At 43.7% G+C, this 26,407-nt stretch overlaps 1 protein-coding gene across 1 annotated transcript in view; it reads left to right on the forward strand.

Annotated features, from left to right (window-relative positions):
* Snx1 (sorting nexin 1) overlaps positions 1-24,016 on the forward strand; it is a 43,724-nt gene extending 19,708 nt beyond the window's left edge. Inside the window, exons 6-9 of the mRNA XM_075680201.1 lie at positions 5,201-5,294; positions 18,331-18,560; positions 21,671-21,943; positions 23,494-24,016. Of these exons, the coding sequence (XP_075536316.1) occupies positions 5,201-5,294; positions 18,331-18,560; positions 21,671-21,943; positions 23,494-23,544 (648 nt within the window). The 3' untranslated portion in view covers positions 23,545-24,016. The remainder of the gene's footprint in view (positions 1-5,200; positions 5,295-18,330; positions 18,561-21,670; positions 21,944-23,493) is intronic.
* The last annotated feature ends 2,391 nt before the right edge of the window (positions 24,017-26,407 follow it).

A 26,407-nucleotide genomic window follows, 5' to 3' on the forward strand; every position in this document is an offset into this window, starting at 1 on the left:
CTTAGATTTGAGTAAATACAGTATACGTTCCATTACTAGAAAATCCGTCAGCATGACCAAAAGATTTTACCAGAAATGACAGACGCCTCATAAGAGTGAAAACCCAAGTCGCAAGCTGCGAGACGAGCTCTCTTCCCTGATGCCACAGTGGCTCCACGGTTCTGGTTGGCAAAGGATGTGCCTAGTGTGTGCAACATTGCACATTTCACGTCTCGCATGGGAAAGCAAGAGCATTGAGCCGCTTGGTGTGTTTTGATTCGGCCTTACCAAGGTGCAGTTATAATGCAGGCAAGAGCTTGCGTGGGCAAGGAACGCGCAGAAAAGAAAATTCACTAAAGGGACTATAATGCTTTCACATTCCCACACGTAAGCAATATTAAGTGTCCCTGCCAATTTTTTTTCTTTTTATATGTTGTAATATTGCCCACTCTTTACTAAAAGCAACTTTAGCATTTTACTAATGCAGCATTTCTTATGTTTAGTTGCTTCAGGATAGAAAAAATTTTGCTAAAGCTGACACTAAATTTACAAAACTAGCACATTCCTTCGTATTCTTTTGTCACAGCTTTGTTTGCTAAGCTTATGTTGCCTAAGTCATTGTTAGCATAAACTTCTTAGTGAGCAAAGATTAGCATGGGTAAAGGGAGGCAGTTGTTGAGGACCATATTGTTTCTAAGTATGCCGGCAGTTCCAACAAGATTTCCTTGGACTAATAAAATCCCAATTAATTAGTGCGGTCTTGATTTTTGGAGTGTGTGGCTAATTTTTGTGGTGTGTTCAGGCATTGAGGATCATGGGCATCAAAACTTTGATTATATTGGCCCTCAGAATGCAACCTCTCAATGACAAATTACAATGCTGGGTCTGTCAACAAGCAGTCTTTCCGTGTGATTTCAGGTACTGTGGCTGTCCATGTTAGTGAATTACTTAAAGGCATTGTCATGTTACAAGATATATAGGTTATTATACATATGCACGCGCACACAGCAGTTCGCAATGCCATTGGAAGGGTGCAGATATGCCCTTCGTTATTAATCTCTTAGCCATCAAATTTGCTTAAAATGTTTTAAGATGTGACAGGCCTGTCTCGTCAAATTTTCAAGCTGCAAACTGGCTATGCCGAGACTGGTCACGCTTGTATTAGCTTTTGTGGACAGCCCAGCTTGGATGAGCGAGGTCTGCACTGTAGTTTAGGGCTATACCTTGGTCACGTGGACAGTTTAAGTTACTTCAAAACCTGATTTGCACTGCACTTTACACACGTCAATGTAAGAAGTGTGAGTATTGAAATTAAACATGCTTAATATTTCTTGCGTGGCAGAACCTTGATCCACATTGATGCAATCTTGACAGAAACATTTGTATTATGGTAGCAGTTTAAGACCACATAATGAATACTGGACACGCTCACTCTCGCACCTGCATTTCATAGGTGTATTGGCTGCTTGGAAGCCAAAACCACTGTGTAAAACCGGGTGAAGAAACACCTGGCACACATTTGGGCTTGTAAGAATGGGCTCCATGATTTTGTAGCTGCAGCTCCATCATCTTGACAAGAAAAATGAAAGCTGAAACTTTGCATGCTTGTGGCCCATTTAGAAACTTTCCTGGGGGCAGCCTGCCTCTGTCCAGTCTTTTGTCTGTATCAGGCGTCTTGTTGCCTCTTTCAATGCTGCCAGGTCTTGCTGGCCGAGCCTTCATTTGCTGTCCAGGTAAAAAAAATAACCTCTTTTGAAATGCACAAATATGTAAGCACGCTAGTTTTAGTTGTCTTTTGTACTATGTTCTTGCACTACCGCCTGCTCATTTGAATGTTTCAAGGTCTGTTTGCTTCATTAGTTTTTCTTTGAAGAATGCTTTTCTATCATTTTCTTGACTTGTTGAAGATTTCCTTAATTGTTGTACAGTCGAATCTCAATAATTCGAACTCGAAGGGGCCAAAAAATTTGTTCAGATTGAAAGAAGTTCGAATTAAAGGAAGCTAATGTAATGGAGGACTTACCTGCAGTGGCACATGTGCAATTAGCTAACACGTGAGTAGGAAATTCTACAAGATATATTCACGCATATTTACAAATTAGTCACTTATTAAGCGTACTGGTGCTCGTACTTTGACATGGGACGGCGGCTGCACGCGTGTATAATTAAAGGAAACATACCATGTCTTGTGACCACTGCCCCCTCGAACTTTTGGTATGCTTCACCGTGTGTAACTTCTGTATTGAGGCGAAGTTTACTTTCAGAACCTGGCATTATGCAACGCGTCATGCTTTCCACGCTCCAAAGCCATTGGCGAGAATTACAAAGGCGTAGTAAGCATCATTGCTAACAGCAGCGAATTGTTTCCATAAAAAACACTGCACTGACCAGCAAGAAGCTTGGTAGCGAATGTCGAAGTAGCTAGGGCTAGCATTGCCGTGGTGTGGCTCCGGCTGCCAGCAGATCTGCGTGAGAGAACGCTGGCTCGAGGCGTCACGGTAATAAAAATGTCAGTGGTGGTGGCTTCGATTTAAGCCATTTTGTACCTGCAGTCATGGCGAAAAGACTGGGAAGTCAGACAGCGAAGGTTTTTTGCATCCAAAATTTCAGACATTCTTTACATTGACTCTATGGGGTACGTGGCGGTGCCGCAACACAGAAGTCACTAACCCATCACTAACAGGAGTAATCGGTGATGCGCGCCTGCACACGCCTGCGCACAAATTTCTGCCACTTTTTTTTTTTTTTTTCGCAGCTTTAGGAGTCTATCCTAAGCTCTTCCTCCATGGCGGGGTCAGAGGAATGCTGGTTGGAGGCACCGCCGCATGATTTGGTGCGCTGCTGAGAGCATTTTAGGAGTGCAGTATGTTCGAATTAACTGTCGCAAATTCTTGCGCATTCAAATTACCGGGCATTTTCACCCATTGGGCTACACATAACTGACAAGACCACAGCGTCAATTCGAATAAACTGAATGTTCGAATTAAGCGTGTTCGAATTAACGAGATTCGACTGTATATGAAACCACTGGTGACAGCCTACAGTCACTGTTTGTGTGCAGTACGGTGCAGTACATGCTAAAAATATATGTGGACTGGTGCAGTTGTACAGACTGGCATAAAAGTTTAACAAATAAGCAGAACAGAGGTTAGTCACTTGCTACTGGGAATAAGTTGTTTAATGGCAGTAGCTCACTGCTGCACTGCAGCCAGCTTTACTTGAGTTGGTTTGCTATCAAATAGGTAGTGTTCTGAAAGCACAAGTGCTGCTATGTTGCTGCTCAAGAAAAGCATATAATAGCTGTTTTGTAGTGTTGTTTCTACTACCATTAGGCATTGCAACACTTAACCCTGGCTGGAAACAAGCTACTTTTTTCCTACTACAACTTTGCTTGTACAAGACATGAGTAGCGTCCTAGGGCTTCGCAATATTGGTTGAAATTGGCTGCTTCTGAAATGTGCTCAGCCACCTCAGTTGACACCGTGTCATATGTTACAGTAAGAGATCAACAGTTTTTGACCTGTGAGCCTTGTGAGAGATAAACCTTCCAGAAGCACAAACCATGGCACAGCAGATAAGACGCATGACTGCTGCCATGTTCTTCGTGTGCAGTGACTGGAGAAACTGCTTAAAGATACTTTTTCCTGGTCCATAATTCATTCGTATGGCCCATCATATACCAAAGTGTAAGCATTAGAATGCTGTTGCATTCTAATTCTACCAACTGCAGTGCAATGTGACGTCACACTATTGACCTGTCAAAACTAACATGCCAAGGATCACAAAGCCACCTTTGACAAAGTTAGGTCCACCTCTTAAAATTTTAGCCAGCGTGTATGAGGCACCTTACCCCTGTTTATCCAACTTTCAAAATGCTAGGTAATTGCTGTAGTAAATATGTTACTGTATTTGTCTGATTCTAACGTACACCTGAAGCTAATGTGCGCCCCATTTTTATGGGCTTAACTGAAAAAATTTAAGTGCACCTTAATGTAACACTTCCAATTCATAAATGAAAAATATACCACTCCCCCTCCCCGCATCGTTTGCAATCAGAAAAACAAGCCGTGCAGAATTTACCTTCCACAAGAGAATTTTTTTAATGAGCTTTCATAATGAAAACAGAGCATCGTCATCGCCATCTGTGCTTCATTGGCCATGGATACAGAGCACACATAGGCAGTATTCTGTAGCAGTAATTTTTAGATTACTCTGCACCGTACTTATCAAAGTATGCAGCCAACAGCGTTCCTAGTGCCGTACGCACATAGCGAGCTTGGCACTGCACCAGAAATGGTAGCGGCCGTATATGCCCTTGCATCCAGTGCCAAGCAATATCTTGCGAAAGTGACTGACTGAGAATACTAGCTCAATATAAGCACACAGTAACCTTCACAAAAACATTGTCACCATCTTGTGATAGCGATGATGCCATCTCCAACAGTGGGCTGCTGCCAAAATCATAAATGTGGTTTTGGTTTCACATCTGATTGTATCGCGCAGGCAATTTTTTTTACCGTTTTCTTGGAAAACAGAAGATTTTTAGAATCTGGTAAATATGTTAACTAGTCCCAAGCGTACTGTCCAAATCTCATGATTCCATGAGGAGGTAGTACAGAAACTTCAAAGGTTTTTCATTTTGCACCTTTCCTGGTTTATCCAGACTATGTGTATGTATGCTCGTGGTAAGAATGACATTTCTTCTTGAATTACAGACGTAGTGTAATTCAGCATTCCAGCCCAATATTTCTCTATATTGTCCCATTAGGTACTGCAGCACTTGAAAAGGCATAAAACAGGTACTCGAGATGTGTCCTTTAGATCGTACATTCTTCCATAGTAATAGTTAAGCCAGGCTTTGTCTTTGTAAAAATTAGGCACCATTGTAGCAAGCTTTTCAGTTGGGTTCTCCAAATTCCTGTCCCTTGTAGCTGCAGACCACAACCAGGACAATGCACATTAATAGTTGCACTTTTCTTAATGCTCTCTGATGATATGCTCTCTGATGATCCTTATGCACAACTGCTTCCTCGCTTGTCCCGAGGCTACAGTGCTTCTTCGAACGTATTAGTTATGGTGTGACATATGAGCATGTATCACCTGTTCTGCACTTTTTATTTGTTTGGGCTCTCCTTTTTCTTTTTTAATTGCACTACATGAGCACAGCCTATTTTAGAGGCAAAGTAACTGATTGTTTAATGTTTGTGTGTCTCGTGTGCAGTGGTTCGAAGAAAAGCAACAGCAGATTGACAACCTGGACATTCAACTGAAGCGGTTGCATGCCAGTGTGGAAAATATGGTGCAGCAACGCAGAGGTAGTGTATTTTTTCTACCATTTAGTGGACCTTTAACAACCAGTTGTAAGAATTCATGTAGAGTAGAACCTCATCGGTACAATCTCATTACATATAATTTCCCGGCACCAGTGTTCACGATCGAGAACACAAAAAATGACCAAATTGAGTTACGCTTACTTCTTACTAGCTCATACGTTCCCGGAAAAAATATTCTGACACCAAGGTTCAGTACATCGCCAAACTGCGATCGTATGATACATTTTCTGGCTGCTAGATTGTATGCAAACAAGAAAATGCGCGAGGCATGCGTGACTGAAAACAGTAGCTGCCCGCCAGGGCCTCTTCACTGCAATACTCATCACATTAAAACGGGAACTCACAGTCGATTTTTTAATTCTGGTACCAACAAATCTCCTCCAGAGTCGACGCAGGCCACATTCACAGCTATCGCCGCCAACCCTATTGTGATAGGCACTCACTACCATGAGGGGGCCCATCATAATGGTCTATACGCTATTTTGAAAGATCCCCTCACCGTATAGTTGCTAAATTGAGGGGGCCCTTTTTTATTCCATCGCATGTTATGTGTACACAATTTTGCTAGTTAGTGGATGAAGGGGGCAACATCTCACCAGGGTGCACATTAACAATGTAACAATGCATCATTATTCATTGGCCTGCGGCTGCTAAAGTGGCATCTACCTAAAGCCCCCACCCTCCTCACCCTGGGCTACACAACGAATCACTTTGCTACTCTTAGCAGGAACCCACCGTGTCAAGCGTGTTGGTGAAGCATACGACAAAACAAATATGGCAGAATTCAAACAAGAAAAGAAAATAATGCATCAAGCTAAAAACAAGAATTTTGACTACGGGATTTTTAACTCGGGACACCTCAATCTCAAACCTGATGCTTTTCCAAGGTTCCATAAAACCAGAAAAAATTTCAGCTATACAGAGGTTCTCCATCAGCTGCTGTTGCTTGTCAATATAGTGTTATGGCCATAGTGAACGGCCCACTCACTATAGGCAGCAAGCATCTTCACCAGCTGGGGCCCGACCAGCTTTCCAAACCAATATATATATATGTACAATTTCATGCACTTAAAGAAACTTGGTGTGACTTCGAAGAATTGTTCACTGAAGTGACGGCCTTATATGCGAATTTACAAGAGCTCATAGTACGAGACAATTTAATTCCACAGCCTGAGTCCTCTCACACCACCATAAATCTGGCGTCTCTGGTTGGTCTAATGTCTCGCGTGATTGTCGTATATTTCGCTATCACTAATAGTACTTCACCTTTCTGGCAAAACTGCAGCCTCTCTCTCTTTTTCTTTTTGACTGCTGTTCATTCTTATTTCGAGTGAACCCAGCTTGGCCTCATTTTGGTTACTGAGTGAATTATACGGAGGGCTCCAACAATCGTGCGCCAAGACTTAAAGAAAGAGCAGTTACGTTACTCAAAGAAAACCTAGTGCATATGGTTTCCAGTGCAGAGGAGTAGCCACCAGTAATTCTTTCATTACTATGATTTAATTTGGCAATTGCAGTTAATTATGTAATTTGAGAAGTACTGTGTTATCATAGTGTCAATAAGGCATTTAAAGGCACCCCCAGGCACCCCCAAATGACATCCATGTGCTGTGTTTTCAGCAGCGTACTAATTGCATGTAATTTTTTCCGACTGGCAAAGAAACATCCCAAAATATGAAAAATACCACGTGACTACGCTCCCACCCGCATCATAAAGCAGCGCCTTCAAATAAGCTGATTGAAAGCAACTCCATTGCATATCACAAATCCACAGAGACAGCGCATCACCTTGTTAATGGTACAGAAGGAGCACCAACAGCAGGTTTCGCGGCTTTGTAGCTATTTCTTCCTCTCATTTCTACAGCATACTTATTATCAGTCGCTCAAGACCAACTGATCACATTGACAACAAAAGCCCCTTGATAACACGGCCGAAGCGCCGCTCTGACCGCACACAAAACGCAAAAAGCGATGTGTAATAGGCATAGAATGATTCAAAATCCTGGCTTTGCTCGCACCACATCAAGAGTGCCCGTGCAGCTATATTTCGCGCAAGAAACTTGCTTTAGACCAAAGCCAAATTAAAGGGACGCTTTTAATTTTCATGAGAATGTATATGCGCTGCAAAAACAGGTTCATGGCAAAAAATAAAAGTGAAATAAACTGAGCGGGAAGTGACCCACGTGTAGAGAAAAGGCAGAACAGGTGCGTTCAAGAAAGTAAATATACTATGTACTTCTAAATGAGCCGAATTGACGATCGGGATGCCTGCACAGAAACAGAAAGAAAAATCAAATTTCAGTGTGCCTTTGTGAATTCGTAAGTACCATTGAACGCCAGCTGCTGCCTAGATCTAGGACGTGTACAAATAGGTCTCCTTTTACAGCTACGCAGTACTGTGTCCGCTTGATCGCATCTTCAGTGGCTTTTTGGTGACCGACGCTGGAATTATACGACAGACATCTGTTATCCTTGTCTTGAGCTAATCTGACATCCGCCTCGGTCATGTAAGCACGTTCTTTCACATAACCACAAAGAAAGAAATCAAGTGGAGAGAGGTCAAGTGACCTAGCCGGCCAATTTACAGGTTCATGGCTTCCAATCTACTGTGCATGAAAAGTCGTATCCAGCCACTTCCATGCTGATTTTGCTGATACCGCAGAAGTAGAAGATGTGACAGCCGGACTTCACTGAGAAACTCATCCACCACTCCTCCAAGGATTTCGTCCACGTAACGTTGTCCACTGAGTGTGTGACCAAAGAAGATGGGGCTGATTATAGCACCGGCATAAATTCCACCCCCCACATTGAACGACCGCTGGTACTGGTGCCAATTGTTATTTACCCAGTGTGGATTGTAGTTACTCGAATAGTGTACATTATGCTAATTTGTCTGAGTGTTTCTGTGAAAATTGACTTCTTCTGTGTACATGTTGCTCAAAAGGTTCGGTGACTCATTGGCTTTTATGAGGACCCAATTCAAGAAACCTAGACAATTCTGCAGGTCCCAACCTTCCAAGCATGGGTGCTGATTAAGGTTGTACAGGTGAAAGGCCATCATATAGGATCCTCCAAACTGATGAGTTGGAAATTGGTACCTGGGTGTCCACGTCCCACACTCTAGAAAAGGTCTGAGGCCATAAATGCTAGAACATCCTTGCATAGGCTAGGACTCAAAGATGAAGTCCTTTGCCACTGTTTATTGAAGCTGCCGGTTTGTCTCAGATTTTCATCATTTTGGATGATAGCGGATGTGTTTGGTTTACCACAACACTTCCACAACCAATATATATTTGCGGCCTTCCTCTTGTTGCCATTTGCAGCTTCCAAGTCAAGGATCATTTTTACCTTCTGCTCATTGGAAAAAGACATGGCGACTGGGATGAAACAAAATGCACCTTTAGATGTGTGCACTGACATTGTCAATTCGCTTTTGTGGTGATAGGTTTTGTGGCAACAGAAAAAAATTTCACATTATTTACACTAAGACAACAGCTATCGCAGCTTGTTTCCAACTAACACCAAACACGACGTGTTACTTCGGCCGGGGCACAGCAGGTAAAGGCACTACCCCGAACACAATGTTTTTCTTTATTTCCTTCATTTCGTTCTGGCCATGTTGCGGGGAGCCTGTTCGAGAGCGTTGCTTTGTGATGCTGGTGGGAGCGCAGTCACATGGTATTCTCCATATTTCGCAGGGTTTGTTTGTCAGTCTGAAAAAATTTGTATGAAATTAGTACGTTGCTGAAAATACCGCAGTTAGATATCCTTTGGCTGTGCCTACAAATGCCTGATTGACACTTTGATAATTAGAATAGTATGTCTCGAGTTATATAATTACAGTTCACTTAGTTAAATCTCTGTAACAAAAAAAATTACTGGCAGCTGCTCTGCTGTACTGAAAACAATATGCACTAGGTTTTCTTCGAGTAACACATTGCTTTTTTTTTTTTAATCTTGGTGCATGATAGTTAATTTGGACACCCTGTATATACCTGCATGTATGACCTCTGCATGCATGTGGCAATGTTTCCATCCCTAATAGATGTCGTTAATTATTCGGCGTCCTTTTTTTCATGAGTCGTTAGCATTGCTTACTGAAAAAAAAGCGATGCTGAGATGCATATCATTCACGTGCCATTGATAAGATTCTGCCAAAGGGGTCACTGAAGTCTGCAGGTTTTTTTCGGGGTCAGAAAACACGCAAAGCATTTTGAAGCAAGCTGAACATAACGCGACGTATTCATTCTCTAGGCATAGGCTATCTATACCTCTAGAAATAATTGTTCATTGGCTACCTCCTTCTCTTTCAAAAATATAATAAACTTTGTCCTCTGTTATATTTAAATATATTGTATATGTGCATGGTGTTTACAGTGGAAATTTAAAACTGTTGAAGTGAGAAAATATGCATGAGGCAGCCGCCGCTGGTACTTCTAATGCCCGTGTCCTCCTATTGTCAGGATTTGCAGAAATCAAAAGTATTAATTAAAATCTGTGCACATCCACGCCAACAACGATGCAGTAAGCTATTTGCCACAATAAAATTTTAAGTGAGAATGTCGAGGCAAGTTAAAAGAATCCTCAAATGATCTGGGTGACAAAAATATAATGCCATTTTTAGGTGGGGGGGCTTCGGCATTGGGAGGGGCTCTGCCCCCCTCCTCCCGGAAAACTTCAGAGGGGCTCGGGCCCCGGAGCTTGCCGTAGTTGGCGCCCATGGAATAGGGCGTAGTGCCGTTCGACACCACCATTCCCTGTGAGCGTCATGTTTCACTCGAGCGGCATCTGACATCACCCACCAGCTTGATTTCGTTTTGGTTTTCCATTGCCGTCTCAAAACACTTCGCAATTGGAGACAACAAAATGTGTCTCGGACTGCTGAAGGCCCATCGACATGAATCAGTGTCTTATCTTGTGCCATCTCGTGCTGCACAGATTCGCACAACACTTCGCATTACATAAATGTCAACTGCAGTTGAGTCTGTCAGTTTTTAACCCATTAGCTTCCGCCGCTTCATCCGCGTTCTGCGCGCGCTATCCGCGACATTTTTCGAGCGCACGGCGCGACCGATGTCGCTGCAAACAAACCGCGATAACTTGCGCTAGAAAAGTCATAGCGTAAAAAAAATTGTTTTATTTTGCTCTCAAAGCACGCACACATTTTCGGAATTAGAAATTCTTTCGCGTATGATAAATCTTAAAACACTCTGGCATGTGAAGTGCGACGTTACATTTTTCACACTCCCAACGGCTTTCATTTCTCTTCCCCTGTGCTTTGCAGACTGCACATCTTCGAGATGGATTTTCCTTCACAGCATTGGGGAGTATCTGGCGAGGAAAATGCGCCCACTCAGAAACTTATAGCCGCATCGGTGATGGAGCCACAGCTGGTTTCCCTCTGCGCTGATATCCTGGCAAAACAGTTTCTTCGGCGATCTGTTCAACAAGGTCCACCTTCCAATCCGCATAGGACATTTTTTTTTCCGGTTGCTTTTTGGAACAAGATATAGCTGTTATAAACAGCTAAATCCATAACATAAAAACAGAAAAACTCCTGTATCCTTTGGCGTATCTGCGCATTATAGGGAAGGAAGCCAGCTGCTGATCATGACGGTCAACGCCTCCCATGCCTATATTATAGTCAAGCACAACACGAGGTTTTCCGATCAGTTGACCATCTTTTGTTTTCTTGCACGAGTCAGTGAAGTCTGCAGCAGCGTAGACAGTGGAGAGCATTGTCACTGGTTTTTTGTCCTGCCATTTTGCAGCCATGATGCCATGGGAAAGCACAGTGGAGCACTCACCCCACTGCAAGTTCAATGTCTTGAAATCTTTCGGCATGTTTTTTCGGTGCAATCTCGCTGTACCAACAGCATAGGATCCTGAATCTGACACGTAGAAACAGGGTCGAAGAACTATACCAATTGTCCACAAAAATGGTATGGCCATTTGGTAGGTACTGTTACGACTTTGCACCGCTGCCACCACTATTACGACTTTGAGGTGGTCCCGTAGCACTCGTCACCCGTTTTGTGACAGAGCGTTGGTAGCGAAGACTCAGAGTCAGGCGTCGGTGAGAATAACGAAAGGGATTTTATACACTATATACAGGTCATTATACAGGACAAGTTCGGATCAGCACGGGGGCCGAGAGCTAATAGCAAACGCGACTGTTCCCGCTCGGCGACGTCCGTTGAGACTCCAACGCGTGACACATCTCGCTCCACTCGAGAGTGGCACTCGGCTCCCGGTGGGTCGGTGGATCCGGTTTTCCAGGCGGCGGCGGCGGGACTTATAAAGCCCCGAGAAACGATTGTTACTCAAACGGCCCAATACAAAGCCAGCACTCGACGGGCGTCCGAGAGGTCAAACCAGCGACCGCGCTGGCCACCCGCTTCCAAGTTGCCGTGAGTGGTGACCTCCAGGAAAAAGGAAATACGGCGCCAGGCTGTCTAGCACTTTGTTGCACGTTTGGACATGTCGCTTGCCGATGCTTCTCCGAGGACGCCGCTGCCTCACTGCTCAGCATCTTGACTTGTCAAGGGAGAATTAGGGCGCTGTGCCTTTCGGCGCAGCCCCGGGTCTGTCCAAAGGGCGTTCGCAGGATAAATTCTGCATCTTGTAGATTCGGAATCTGGGCTGGTGGTAATGGCACAACAATACTCGCTTGCAAGTTCAATAACAACGGCCTTGCTGCACAACATTCCAACCGTCGCAGGCGACTTGTCGCTCTTTCCGGTGTATATCGCAAATTTGAGGCAGTATCCACTGGTTGATTCGCAGATCTTGTAAAATTTTATACCGAAGCGTGCTCTCTTCAACGGGTTGAACTGCACAAAGCAGAGTCTGCCTTGAAACTTCATGAGACTCTCATCCACTGCCAACTGCTCTTCTGGATAATAGGAACTGGAGAAAGCTTCCAAGACATATCTAACACTGAGCGCAGCTTCCACAGCTTATCCCCTTGTGCTTGGCCGCTACTGTCCAAGAAATGCAGGTATTTACAAAGGGCTTGGTAACGCTGCCTTGGCATCAGGGATGGGAAGAACGGTGTGCTAATTACCGATCTGTGTGCCCAATATGACTGAATTGTGTTTTTCTTGACTTGGCCCATAAGCACACATACGGCGAAGAAAACCTTCATCTCACCTGGTGTTGTGGGAAACCAAGACCGATCGGCCGCTGAAGCCTGTTTCAGAACAGCAAATGCGTTCGTTTCATCAGCGATCATCTGCCAGAAGTCTTCGCCGATCGAGCAGTTGAACGACGTCAAAGCTGTCTGATTTGCAGAGAGGGCTATCTGAACAGTTCTCGTCATTCCTGAATTCCCATTGAACGAACACTTTTCCACTTTCTTGTCGCTGTCAGTCGGATTCCACTTCCAGTCTTCTAACTTCGGTGCTTTTGCAGGCAGCGCGCAATCCACATCTGATGAGTTTGACTCGGCATCAGAGCCTACATCCTCGTCGGACGAGTCACTTTCAGAATCACTGCTTTGCAGGTCATCTACAACTACAGTGTCGTCGCTGTCGTCATCATCACTCGCAAATAGAACCGATTCAATCTCTGCCTGCGTGAGAGGCTTGCCTCGCCGCGTCGCCATGTTCGACTCAGAAACGCGGGCTTGGAAAATACTTTTCTCCTTGCAAATATTTGAGAATCTTGCAGACAACTATCTCCACCTGTTGTAAAAAGTAGTAAGCAAAAACCAGGAAACACTTTCATGTGGCGCCATCTCTTATTTATTGTGATAACTAGCGGTTTTCAGTCGGACGGCGTTTCGCCGTCTTTTGCCACTTTGGCCCTTTCTCCACCGGACGGCGAATCATCGTCTTTTGACGCAAATGGGTTAATTACCTTAAGTGTTTTCTCTGTTAATATGGTTTTGCTCATCTTTATTTTGTTCCAAAATGTATGAATGAGGTTCTACTGTATACAGGGTCCTGCATACAGTTGAACCTCGTGATAACGAAATCGGCGGGGAACATGAAAAAATTCACTTTCGCTAGAATTTTGTTGTGAAATGAGACAGCACCAATAGGTAATGCATCACAGAACAAAACTTTACTGTCAGAATTCCGTTAGCCTACTTTGGCAAGCTCGCTTGAGGATATAAAACTTCATTGCCTACAGTACAAAGCGCGCCGCCTCTGTTGATTAGCAGTGGCAGCACTGCCGTGGTGCATTATTCTCGTTCGGTTGCTTTCGGAGATACGATCACTTTTTGCGAGGTTTCGCATAACTTGTACTGGACGCAGAGCAACAGCACTTCACGCATGCCGCAGCATTTCTTCAGCACATGATCGCTCAATCACAACCCGATGCATGGCACTCCATGCTGCGGCTGCCATCTCGAGCACCATAAACAATTCTACGTCGGTGGGACATGGATTTCTTTGTTTTGTGGTGCATTTTTCTCGCCGAGACGCACATTTGCACTGCTCTAGGTATGCAAAAACCATCGTCACATGTCGGTAGCAACATGCTGCCGCTTCAAACGTACAACCAACAAACTAGATGGCAGCAATGACTTATTTCCGGCGCGATCACTTCCCGTGCTTGGTTGTTCTTGCAAACAAAAATGGCTTCACCCATGCAAGTGTAATGTGGTGGAATTTTATATGATTTTGGTGCAAAGCAATCACATTTGAGCACATTTGGAGCATGCTAGTCTTGCATAAGTAGGTAATATGCTAGGTTATGTTCCGGCAAATTTCATTGATGCGGGATTATAGTACAGCAACATTTCGTTGTGGAGAGGTATGAAATGCATTGAATTCTATGGGTGTTTGCCGGGGCTACAAAAATATTGCGTTGTCAAGAGCATTTCATAGTCACAGGATATTTTATTCAGGGTTCTGATTCTATTTCGCTGTGCCTGTTCGAAAAAGGTTTTGTGCTCACTGCTGCACTGTTCTTGCTAAAATTTTGCTGAAAGAATGCATTTCGGAGTCTACATTGCTTACTAGACAATAAAACCTCATTAAACTTTACCCGCTTTAACAATTGTTTCACTTTAAAAGTGGTAAAGTCAAATCCCCGACTCAGTGGCCATTGAACATAATGCGTTCTGTATCCACATAAAATGTACCAGCTTGTTGTTTATGCATCAGTTAACACATAGTGTTTCCACTTTTCGTCGCACAATCACAGCGGTATGTCAGGATTGCAATCATGGCGGTCGGTCAGCCTGGCAGAACAACGAGCCTCAGGGTTCAGAACAGCCTCCAAGCGCAAATGCAGAGGGTGCTTGGAAGGGTGAAGCCACATCATCATCATCATTTCGGCATCTTGCCAGAGTTTGAGAGCGTTGTGGCCTGTGTTGTGGCCACGACCTACTGGAACTCCAGACCTGCACAGATTCATAACTGACTTCTATGAGAGTCGCCTGCACACACTCACGTTCAACTGTTGGCCATTGGTGTCGCTTTTATGACCTGTTCGTCTGGTACTCTATGGTTGACTGTGGTGGCATTCTAATTAGGACGGCGGCTGTTGTGTTGTGATGAACTGGTTGCATAGTTGGTGATATTTGAAAGCAGTGGCAATGATGTCGCAAGGCTTTGATCGGTCACTTAACACCAACAGTTGATTTGCCCGAACCTGAAAAATATTGGTGCGTGTAGTATGCTGCCCTCTAAAATAAAGTTAAATAGCCGCTCCTATTGCCTTTTCACGTAGTAGCAAACCACGCAGATTTTTCATATTAGGTAAGATTGTTTATTGTAGAGTTTGTAAAGTCCACTTCTGCACTTTACAGAAACTGGTAACCACTGTAACGTTCGACAACAGAACGATTACCTCTCAATTTAACTCTCAAAAATTGCATGCGAATGTGCTGCAAGTTCAGAAAGGTAATTATGCCTACAGCTTCACTGCATACATATCTTTCACACCACTGTTATGCTGCCGCCATACCACGTGGAAAAGCTAGCTTTGCAGCTTGAAAAATGTTCTGCGACACTAGGCCTGCAGCAGTACATCACGTATCCCAGCATGTTTTAAAGCACTGGGATCGCTTTTGCAAGCTTTCAACTCGCCTAGACATCAAACAATATTTCAATATACACATCAAACAATCAACGAACCTTTCCTTGAAACAAACTTGATCAATTTCTTGCACACATCAGGCGCAGGCATTACTTGGGAATACTTTTACCAGATCCTCTGCCTTTCATTATAGCACACAGCAGTACATCCTGTCATCTCTGACATTAAGCTATCTGTAATCAACTCAAAAAAAGCTAGTTTATCCTGTGAATCTTCTAGAAAAAAAAAAAATTTCAGTCTCTTACAGAAGCTAAGAAATTGAGTTATGCCACCTATGCTTGTTGTTTACCTTTCTTGCACTGCTTCTCCACCTCTAACTTCACTGTTCAAACACAAAACATTTGCAAATTTTGTTTTGTTTTTATATTTGTGAATATATTCATTCACCTCCAATACAAGCACTTTGTGCCTGCCTGAAACAGCAGCACGAGCATTATAACAGATCATGGAAGCAGACGACAGTGAACAGGTTATAACTATTGCCACTCTGCTTGTAAGTTCTGTCCCTAGTGGCAAAACAGTTGAACTAGACCATGTGTGCTTGGCAAGGCACATCTGTGCAGGTCTGGAGTTCAGTAGGTCGTGGTTGTGGCGTCGTTCAAGCTAGGACTCGCATCATCCCAAAGCTCGGACAAAAACCGGGTGCTCAGGGCAGAAGAAAAATTTGACTTCATTAGTGCTATTGAACGTGGCACAATGAAGTCGGCGCTGGCACGCAAGAGGGATCTACCGTCGACTATGGTACATGGCATTTGGAATGCGGAGGAGATGTTGCTCGGCAATGCTGCTGCGACCACAAAAAGATGTCGGCTACGAGGTTCGGCATTTTGAGGATCGACTTTTCACCATTGTTGCCTCTGTTAATGCCGATGTGTCTGCTAACCACAGTGGTAAGGACGACACAGAAAGCAACAGCACAGGTGATTCAGGCCCGACAGTGGCAGAAGCTGCACGTTAAGTCAGCCTCATGCGGATGCTTTCGAGAAGAGGGGGCTGGTGGAAAAGCTGGCTCTCAGCTTAAGTGAGTTTGAGGCCACTGTCGTTGCTGCTAGGCTGCCGCGGCATCAAACGGAAATAGGACTTTTGTCATGCGAAGTGAACAAATACTGCATGTTTTTTGCCCTTTCATCACACTTTCTCAGAGTTCCGTTTACTGACGGGTAAGTGGGCGATCTTGCACTATTTCGGTTAAGCAGTATCACCATTTAGTACGTACTTTTTCCGAGCTCCAACCAACTACGGTTTAACAAAGTTTCACTGTAACACTTACCACAGTTAATTGCCTGGTTTTTAAGAAGAAAGTTTGAATTTTCCTTCACTTGTGTTGCTGCCTGCCGGCAGCTGCAGAAAGCAGCCGATCAGGGAGGTTTGCCGCATGTTCCCTTTCTGCAGCTGCTGGAAGATGGCAACACAAGTTTATGCTAGCGCCCTTGCTGCAGCAGCTCGCATCCCCATAAGTGAATGCAAATTGGAACTTTGTTTCTTAAAAACCAGGCAATTAGCTGTGGAGTCATACTAAATGATGTAGCCTCCAAAATGCGATCTTTCAACAAAATTTGAGCAAGAACAGTGCAGTGGTTAGCACAAAACCTTTTTTCGAACAGGCGTAGAGAAGTATGCAGGACCTTGCACTACATAGTACTTAAGACTCTGTAAAGTAAATTGACTTGGCACAGTTTTAAATAAATTTTGCAGTAGAACCACAATTATGCTTTCCTGTTTTGTAACAGCTCACACTTTACAATCGATTAGCAAGGACCTTGTAGATGCCTGAGCATCAAAATTCACTATGTACAGTGAAGGACACAGCTCTGCTATTGAATTAGACTGCGATGTCCATTGGAGATGGTGACTAAAAGGTGAGCCTTGCAGCATCCTGTGCCGATCATGAAGCATGGACATGTAGTAGCAAGGCCTTAGCAAAAGGACACACCGTAAGGTGCTCTCTTGTTTAGGAGTGGCGGCCTTGGCCACGGGTGACAAATTTGCCGTGAACTTCCCGACTTTTCATCAAAGTAGTCCTTTCCTAGTGCTCACGTGTACACACAACTCATGTTGCTCACCAATGCATCGCCCCTTGCCGATATTGCTCCTCAAAGGTACCTTAGTCAAGTCTTGGCCAAACCAAAAGTGATTGTGCATGTTACATGCATCTTGAAAAGCGTTTCACACAAACCACTACTTGTATTCTGTATGATAAAAAGAACAGATTGCAGGAAAAAGAGAAATTGCTGCTCTAGGCATGTTCGGAGGATGCTGCTAAGCACCGAAGGACTCTGTACTTCAGTGAACATCCTGTTTGCGTTTAGTATTGCCTCTTGGCTCAAGAAAATTTTGATGTTGCATTGGCATTTTCATTGAGTTCTTGAGCCTTCCTTGCTCGTAGATCTGCTGTTGTTCCTCTTCATTTTTTGGTAGTTTCCTATTGAATTCTGCCTGCTTTCACAGTTCACAAGCCTCTTACGTCTGTGCACTCATACGCTGTCATTTGTATGTGGAAGTTACTGCATGAAGTGCCAACTATATAGCATGCCTGACTCTGTAAACACCTATGAAGCTTAGACTCCCAGTTTGGTCTTCATGGCATGTATTGCTTGTAAGGTTCTGAACTTTTTGGCATTTGCACAGTGAGCTCCTGATGATGCGAAATTCTGCCTGTATGCAACTCTTCTACTCTGCATAGTCTCCCAATGTCTGCCCAATATGAAAAACTGAAATGTTTAGCTGGGTAGATTTTGTTGAGATTCTTCAGTTTGTCCAAGAGCTATTGAAGGATGTGGCAGTTTGCAATTGTAACCACTTGTAAAATTTAGTTAACTGTTCTATTGTAGATAAGGTTCCGTATTTTCAGTTCAGAAGAAAAAAGAAAGCTTTCTGAATTTGGAAAAGCTCAAAGCCAAAAACGTTTAACCCCATTTATAGGTCATTCAAACTTCCTGGTGGCTCATTGTGCATTGATGTGCAGAGCTGTCGCAGAGCACGGGTGCATTTGCCAAGAGCGCAGCCATGCTGGGCAACTGCGAAGAGCACACGGGCCTGTCGCGGGCTCTGTCCAAGCTGGCCGAGGTCGGTGAGCGGGTGGAGCAGCTGCAGGGGCGCCAGGCCAACCACGACTTTTACTGTCTGGCGGAGCTGGTCAAGGATTACCTGGCCCTGGTCGGGGCGATCAAGGATGTCTTCCACCAGAGAGTAAAGGCAAGCAATCATCCGCCTATTAAAGCAGAGCTTTCTTTGCCTCTTCCCTCAGCTCCCGCATGTGGTCTGTTGTTTCACTGTCTCATTGATCAGGCATTGTATATAGCTCGAAATTGACAGTAGTGCCAACGAGAACACTTCTGGTCTGCATAATCAAACATAAAATCATAAAATACAGCTTTTACATACAGTTGATTTCGTTAATTCGACCCTGACATGACTGATGGAATCAATCGAATTATCTGCCGGGTTGAATTGTCAAAACAGAAAAAGTAAAAACACACTGCTGATTAGCAGTATTTGCCTGATTCTAACATGCCCCCGAATCAAATGTCCACCTGCTTTCTATGTGTCCAAGTAGAAAAATAATGTAAAAATGACATTAAAGCTCCTAAGCAAAGTAGAAATCTAGCCCGCACCCGATTTTTTTCAGCAGGAAAAATGAGCAAAGGTCTTATAGCATGGAGGCAGATTTTCTAAAGTCAGCTTTGTCGCGGCACAACCATGTCATGTGGCACAGCATACAAACTGCGAATGCAGTTGATGGTCCAATTTTCCTGGAAAAAAAAGCATGATTTAGAATTGCTAAATAGGGTATGATACTTTGTGAGCTACTGTTATTGCTTGAAAATCTTCTGGCATGGGGCTGACAATAGGTGTTTTCGTCTGGAGATGATGTGTGTTCAGCGCATTCACTGCTCCGTAAGCTCCGTCAAAATAGACACTGCCCCTGTAAGGGCAATTGTGGTTACTATAGGGCTCAGGCACATGCGCGCTGACTGGTCAAGTTCGAATTATACAGCGAAGGCTAATTTTAAGATCGGAATAAAGAAAGTTTGGGCCTGTAGAAATGCATGGGTGCTTGACAAGACCTTTGGTTGGTATTAAATTAACTGGAAAATCTGACCAGAGTCGAATTAACGAAAGCCTACTATATAATGTCGGCTCATAGTTACCTCTAAAGCAGGCAATCAAAGCTTCTTTCATTTAATTTCATATATTGTGTGCTACCACATTCTTGGGCAACACTGATTTCTGTTTAATCCTCCATAATGGATATGTGCCACTGTGATAGTGTATAGAAATCTTTAATGTACGTAGGTATGCGTTGTGTTGTCATTCATTCATGCAGCTCTCATCACCCTTGTTTCTCCATTAAAGGGCCCCTTGCCAAGCCCCATAGAAAATTTTGGTTATATGCTGGAAGTTGTTACGTGTCCTCTAGGGAGCGTTCTGCTGCAAAAATTTTTCAAATCGCCTCATTAATAGCCGAGATAGAAATATTTCAGTGCTGCGAACCCATGATTTCAGCAGGCGGGCTCCACTGCCTAGCAAAATGCTCTCTCCACTTGCCCCATCTAGCCTTTGCAAGCAAAATTCCTTCTCTGCATTCTCCCATACCAGACCTCGAAAATTGTGTGACGCATGCGTCACAGCCTTCTTTCTTTTTTTTTTCTCCTCGCTTTTTTCTCACGCTGTGCATTTCCGCGCCGCGCGTGAGCTGTTCTCGTTGACGGAGTGCACGAGTTTGCGCGCTGTGCACAAGGAAACATGACTAGTGGTATAATTCACTGCTACACGAATACTGAGGCAGTACAAGCAGATTGCAGAGCGTGATCACGCGCTGGAACACAGTAGAAAATCGCATTTTCGGTACCTGCGCACGTGACTGCACGACCGTGGGAACAAGCAGACGAAGCGGAAGTACATCTCTTTTGCTTCGGTGCGAAGTAAAACAAAAAACATGCAGGCATTCAGTTTGTGTGTTTTATTATTTCTCCAAACTTCAGTTCGTCAATTAAAGCAACAGATCGCACAGATAACAGATGTATTGAATAATTCTCGAAGTCACGTGTCACCACGAGCGACATCACACTGCGGACACGATTACGTAGGCGCAGCGCCACGATTACGTCACCGTCCGGCTTGGAGTGCGGCGGCCACAAGTGAAGACAGAAACGGCGTTCGGATTGAAATTTCAGATCTTTCCGCGGCGCGTAGCGATGTAATACTTTGCAGGCATAATTGTTATCGCACAATGTATGCTCTGCGTTTGTCACCTCAAAATGGCCAGACCTGGTGAGGGGCCCTTTAAGCATCATACCTCACCTTCATCCTCGTGACATTGCTGCATCAGCGCCTCGTACTGTGCATCTGCCTAAATTGGTGTTTGCAATTTGCCATAGCTTGTAAGCGATTTAGTGTATAAACATGGCATGAGATTACTTGTTGTGTGGGAAGAAAATAAACACAATTGAACATGTTGCATTTAGTTGTGCAGTATGGTATTTCATTAACTGCTTCACTAAGGCTTTACATTATATAGATTCCGACATGTGCATTGGATCTTCATGATATTTGTCTAAGAACATTCACACTCGTGCTGGCTGTGAATGGTTTCATTATAAACATGTAGTCTTTTCTTACTCTAATATTTCTCCTACCCTATCCACTTTTTCCTTTCTCTATAACACCGCTCGGCCGGTGAACGTTCATGTTTTGTTGGCTTCATGTAAACAAAATCAATTTCAAACAAGAAAGTGGTGTTGTGGGAAGCAGTTTTTCATTTCCTGTTTTTATTTTTTAGCAACAAGTGATAACCTCACTAGATTTCATATGTATTGGGTGGGAAGAGCAGTTAGGAAATGATGCATAAGATATAAGATTAGTTCCTTTCATAACTTGGTTTATTGCTGGCCAATCCCATTGCATAGAAAAAATATTACATTCATAGGTGATGTAGTATTTAATCGTCGCACAGCTCTGAACTTAGCAGAAGGCTTAACACTAGATTTTTACTGCAGGATAGGATAGATGGAAACACAAAGCAAGAAGCCATAATGCCTTGTCATCTGTCATATCCTCTGTTAAAAATCAAAGTGTGTGCATATTACCAACAAGCATAAAACATTTTGCATAGCAGGAGGCTTGCTTTCAGCCCAGTGAAGAAGCAAAAGAAGTTTGTGCGTTATGTGCAAATGTGGTATGCTTCCTTTATACTTCATCCCTTGTCATTAGAGCTGCAATCCTTGTGGTTCTTAAGGGCGGCAATGCTTGCCCCACACCGAGCTGATGGTGTCTGGAATCATTGCATGATCTGTTGTTTGCAGGTGTACCAGACATGGCAGCATGCGCAGCAGATGCTGGCTCGCAAACGGGAGGCCAAGGCCAAACTTGAGCTGGCAGCCAAGAATGACAAGGTTCCCCAGGCACGCCAAGAGGTGCTCGAGTGGGAAGCCAAGGTGGAACGCGGGCAGGAGGAGTTTGACAATGTGTCACGTGTAATTCGCACTGAGATGGACCGCTTCGAGCTCAACCGCATCGCCGACTTCCGCAACTCAGTTGTGCGCTACTTCGAGTTCCTCCTTGACACCCAACAACAGGTGGGCATTCACATCGTTACAGCAGTACTGCTTAATTTTTGCACTTCTGTACTGTGATTCAGTTTGCAATGTAGGATACAGTGTCTCTATGGCATGGTAGGCTTACCGAAGCTCAGGAGAGAGCAAGAAGCAAACAAACTTGTTCGGGACTTGAATGAAGACTGCCCCTTTATGCATTACATTTAGAGCACTTGAATGGGTGGCGCCACCAGTTAATCATGCAGTTTGGGTGCATTGGTAGGCTGCCACAATGCAAGTTGAATTAATATAAGGTAAATAGTATGAAGTATAGACTACTGCTTAGACATTACTTCCACTCCAGCATCAGCTTGAATAATAGTGGGTTTCAGTGCTGTCAGTTCTGTTGTCGCAAGAAGCAAGCCTTTCACATTAACACTTCTTCACCCTGCATATGACTCGTTTCTCGGCTCTTGGAAGGAATGGAAAAGTTTGCTTGATAGAAATGCTTCACTTCGGTGCTTATTAATGCTCAAAACCTTGTGATTGCTATTCACTTATAGGTGGTTAACTTGCTCATCCAGGGACATTGGCAGAAATCTTTCAGCGTTGAATGTTTTGTCCAGAAATTCAATATTGCATGTCGTGGGCTGTGGACAGGTTCCAGCTGACATCCCTCCATTAGATGTCGTGTATCAGGAAGTGTCTGCCCAATTCAGTGTCTTTTTTTTTTTTTTAACTCATCAGATGGCCCCTGGAATTTAAAATACTGGCTGGTGTTAATCGTGGCAAACAAGTACCATGTTTACATAGGGAAAATGGCCTTATCTGTGCTTCAAATGCCAGCGATGGATTAGAGCAAGCACGCTTCTGTGAGTTGTTTTGCCAAGTGATGCATCGTTCTGATGAAAGTAAAGGAAGTTGTCGTGACATTCTGGTGACCTGTTGGGCAAGGGTATGGCTGAAAAACTTTTTCACTCGTGCTTAGTGTTTTTGCTTTGTTGCCCCACCTGTAATAATGACCCATGCCACAGAAGCTGGCTGAAACACTTAATTTCTTGAGCTATATTAGTGAATTTCCTTTCTAGGATGCCAGAAAAAAAGAAAAAGCCATTGTTACTGTCAGAGGAGGCTTGATAAGCCAGGAAATACGCAAAACGATAAACTGTGCCACCACCTTGAAAGTTTCTGCACCAGCTTTTCATGACCATCTTCTAAGCCCTAGTTATCACTAAAAATGGACAATACATTCTATTCTAAAGGAGCCAACAACTTAGCTCGGCAAATTTGGAAAACATTTTACTGCGCCATGACATCCCAAACACGAGAAAATACATATAAATAGTACTTTGAAATCCACAACATCTCACTGACGTACTGACACAAGAGCTTTGTCGCAATTTCTTTTTTTTTTTTTTGTATGTTAAGCCTTGATTTTTTCTTCCAGTGATCAACTGCCTGCCACGAAATTAGCAAAAATGGAGTTCTGCTTTATCAGTCTAAATTGATTTGTCGGTTCTCTTTAGTGCCCCTCTTAAGCACATGAGAAGTGCGTATATAAGAGTGTCGTTTTCTTTTTCTTATTATTACAGTTGATCAAGTATTGGGAGACCTTCTTGCCTGAAGCAAAGGCCATTGCGTGATTGCCAGGACAGGGTGCCGACATCACATTCCAATACGTGGTTTTTCATGGTGCTCAAAGCACAGTACTCCTCTTGGAGCTGTACATTCTTTTTCTTTTCTTGCTCTTGTGAGGAACACAGAAAACCTGCTGAATTTTGACTGTTCACTTGTTTGTATATACTGTATTCTGCACCCACATGGTGTATGTGTGTATGCCACATTTACATGGATGTTGAATGTTGCAGTAAACAGGACACAGTGAACACGTTAGCAGGAGAGCTTGAAAAACAAGTCTTGGTAAGCTGCACAAGCGGGTAATTATAGTGTTGCTCGACGTTGCATTGTGTACTTGACGTGCACGAGCTTTTCACTGCTCTAGAAAAAGAGAAATGGGCTTTATTAAAGATATATAACCAGCCATTAAGCAATTTGTTTGTTACTGGAAATTTTGTAATTTATTACCCCTGAAATAAAAACGATTCATGCGCCATATGTGTGCTGGTTTTTTTTCTTCCCCCCCTCGAAGCAAGAACCGCTCAGCCTTTCTTCGTGAGAGTTTGCGACCTTTCTAGTGTATTGAAAACAATGCAATGCGAACTCACACACACCAACATTCCTTTTGCATTCATGCCATCCAATAAGGTGCCCTCATTGCCAGGTGAGGTAGTATCATAGTAGCGCGGGCTAATGCCAGAAAATTAGAGGTAACTGTGCCATGCCAGTTCAATCGTGTATTTTGTTTTTACCGATTCATACATTTGAGTCCCCTTTTGCTGGTTTGTTAACCACTTAAGCCAGTTTGTGCCTCACGTACGTGAGTGCTCTTTGCATCCAGGAAAGAACAAAAGTGGATTACAAGTTGTGACAGTACAAACCTGCACAAGGAGTTGCTTTTCTATGGGTGTTCGAATAAAATACCGTAGTTTTCAATTATAAGATGTGAAATGAAATTGTTGCACGGAGTCCATTTCATTAAAGGAGATGAAGGCAGTGTGTTGGAAAGGAAGGAAAAGCAAAGTGAAAAACTATTTTTGTCCGGAACAAAAACTTAACCGAAATGTGTTTTTTTTTTTAATTTTTATTTGGAGTGAAAACGAAATATTTTTGTTTTTGGTTCAAGTGGAAAGTCTGCAATCCGAGTGATAGCCGGTCGAGCACTCCACTAATCTAAGCCTGTTTCTCGAAGCTTCGGTGCTTAGCAGATCAGCATCGTAGCAAGAGCCAGGACTTGCACGCCGTAGAGCTTGTTTTGTTCGCTACAGGTAGAATGCATTATGACTAACGTTTATCGCTCGTTTATGTTCATTTAAATTCGCTTTATTGGAACAGTGATATTGTATTTCGGTGAGTAGTCTATGTAGTGCTGCTTCTGAGATCATACTCAGCGCCTTGACTCATGGCACTGAGTGGTCTCTGAATTCATAACTCAATAAGAAAAATACTGTTTTTATCGTTAAGTTGCTTCGAAAATTTTTTGCATGAGAACCAAAGCAGTTCTGAACCATTAGGGATCTTTTTATTTTTTTCTTCTTTTCCGTTCTAAAGCAGGAACGGAACATTTTTAAGTGGAATGAAACCAAAACGGAAGATATTTTCTCCTAGCGCCCTGTATGAAGGCTTCACATAATTAAGGTAATTTAATGTGATATACAGCTAGACTTCCGGTAGTGTACTAGAATGGGGGAGTGGGTCCAATGGAGGCTGCAGCAAGTGGCGAGAGGGAAGCAAAAAATGTTGAAATTTGCGGCGCCGCTGCTGTCGCCTTCTGAACTTCCGGCCAATCTGGTGCCTCAGCGGCGCAGCAGAACCGCGCGTACTGGTGGTGGTTACAGTATCGTGCACTATAGTTAGTGACTACCGTAATTACGGCGGCGCCAAGCTGTCGTCTGCTCGACACACGGTGGTGCTTTTTTTTTTTTTTCACTTTTTGTACCCCAGTGCACTACATCTGCAGGCTTGGAGTGATGCCTGACACTGGCGAAAGATGCCGAGAGCAAGTGGGGCTATACTAATCCAGGTACAACCAAATTAGAAAGGCCCACTAAGCTTGAACAAAGACAATGCAATGTCCTCGCCAGAACAGGAATTGGCCTCCCTGGTGCAGTATTCGGCCACAACATCTCCCTAATGATCTCAATAAACCAATGGCCCCTAGTCCTCGGCGGCTGCAAAGCAGCTGACCATGGTGGCGGTCAGACTTGCAACGCAGCAGAAGGTGCTAAGAATCTCGGGGTCCGAACAGGTCTCCAATGGAAATTGACCCTTGCAACGTATGTTTAACAACCGAACCCTCGAGTGAGGCTAGCTTAGCAGGACTCTTCGAAGAACTATCAGACATTGTTTGGGATATTATCGGCCTTAGCTAGTGAGATTAGAACTGGTGAGGCTTACACATTGCTGAATAATGGCCATGTCCTCTGCTATAGAGGTCTCCCGGATAAGAAGCAATACGGGGTAGGATTCCTAATCCATAAGGACATAGCGGGCAGTATTGACGAATTCTACAGCATCAACGAGAGGGTAGCAGTAGTCGTAATCAAACTCGATAAGAGGCATAGACTAAACATAGTACAAACCAACGCACTCCGACGTCCAGTCACGACGATGAGGAAGTAGATCAGTTTTATGAAGATGTTGAATTAGCGATGAGAAAAGTGCAAACGCGGTATACTGTAGTAATGGGGGACTTCAATGCAAAAGGGGGGAAAAAACAGGCGAATGAAGAGGCAAATGATTATGAAGCCTACTCCACGTCACATAGGCTTCATAATCATTTCAGCTATGCCCGCCTTTACGGGTCTACAAAGGCATTCCATTACTCTGCTCTTCCTCGTGCTATCAGAATATGGAATTCACTCCCGGACAGCATTGCAAGCCAATCTA

This window comes from Dermacentor variabilis, chromosome 2 (assembly GCF_050947875.1).
Source record: "Dermacentor variabilis isolate Ectoservices chromosome 2, ASM5094787v1, whole genome shotgun sequence".
NCBI classification, from domain to species: domain Eukaryota; kingdom Metazoa; phylum Arthropoda; class Arachnida; order Ixodida; family Ixodidae; genus Dermacentor; species Dermacentor variabilis.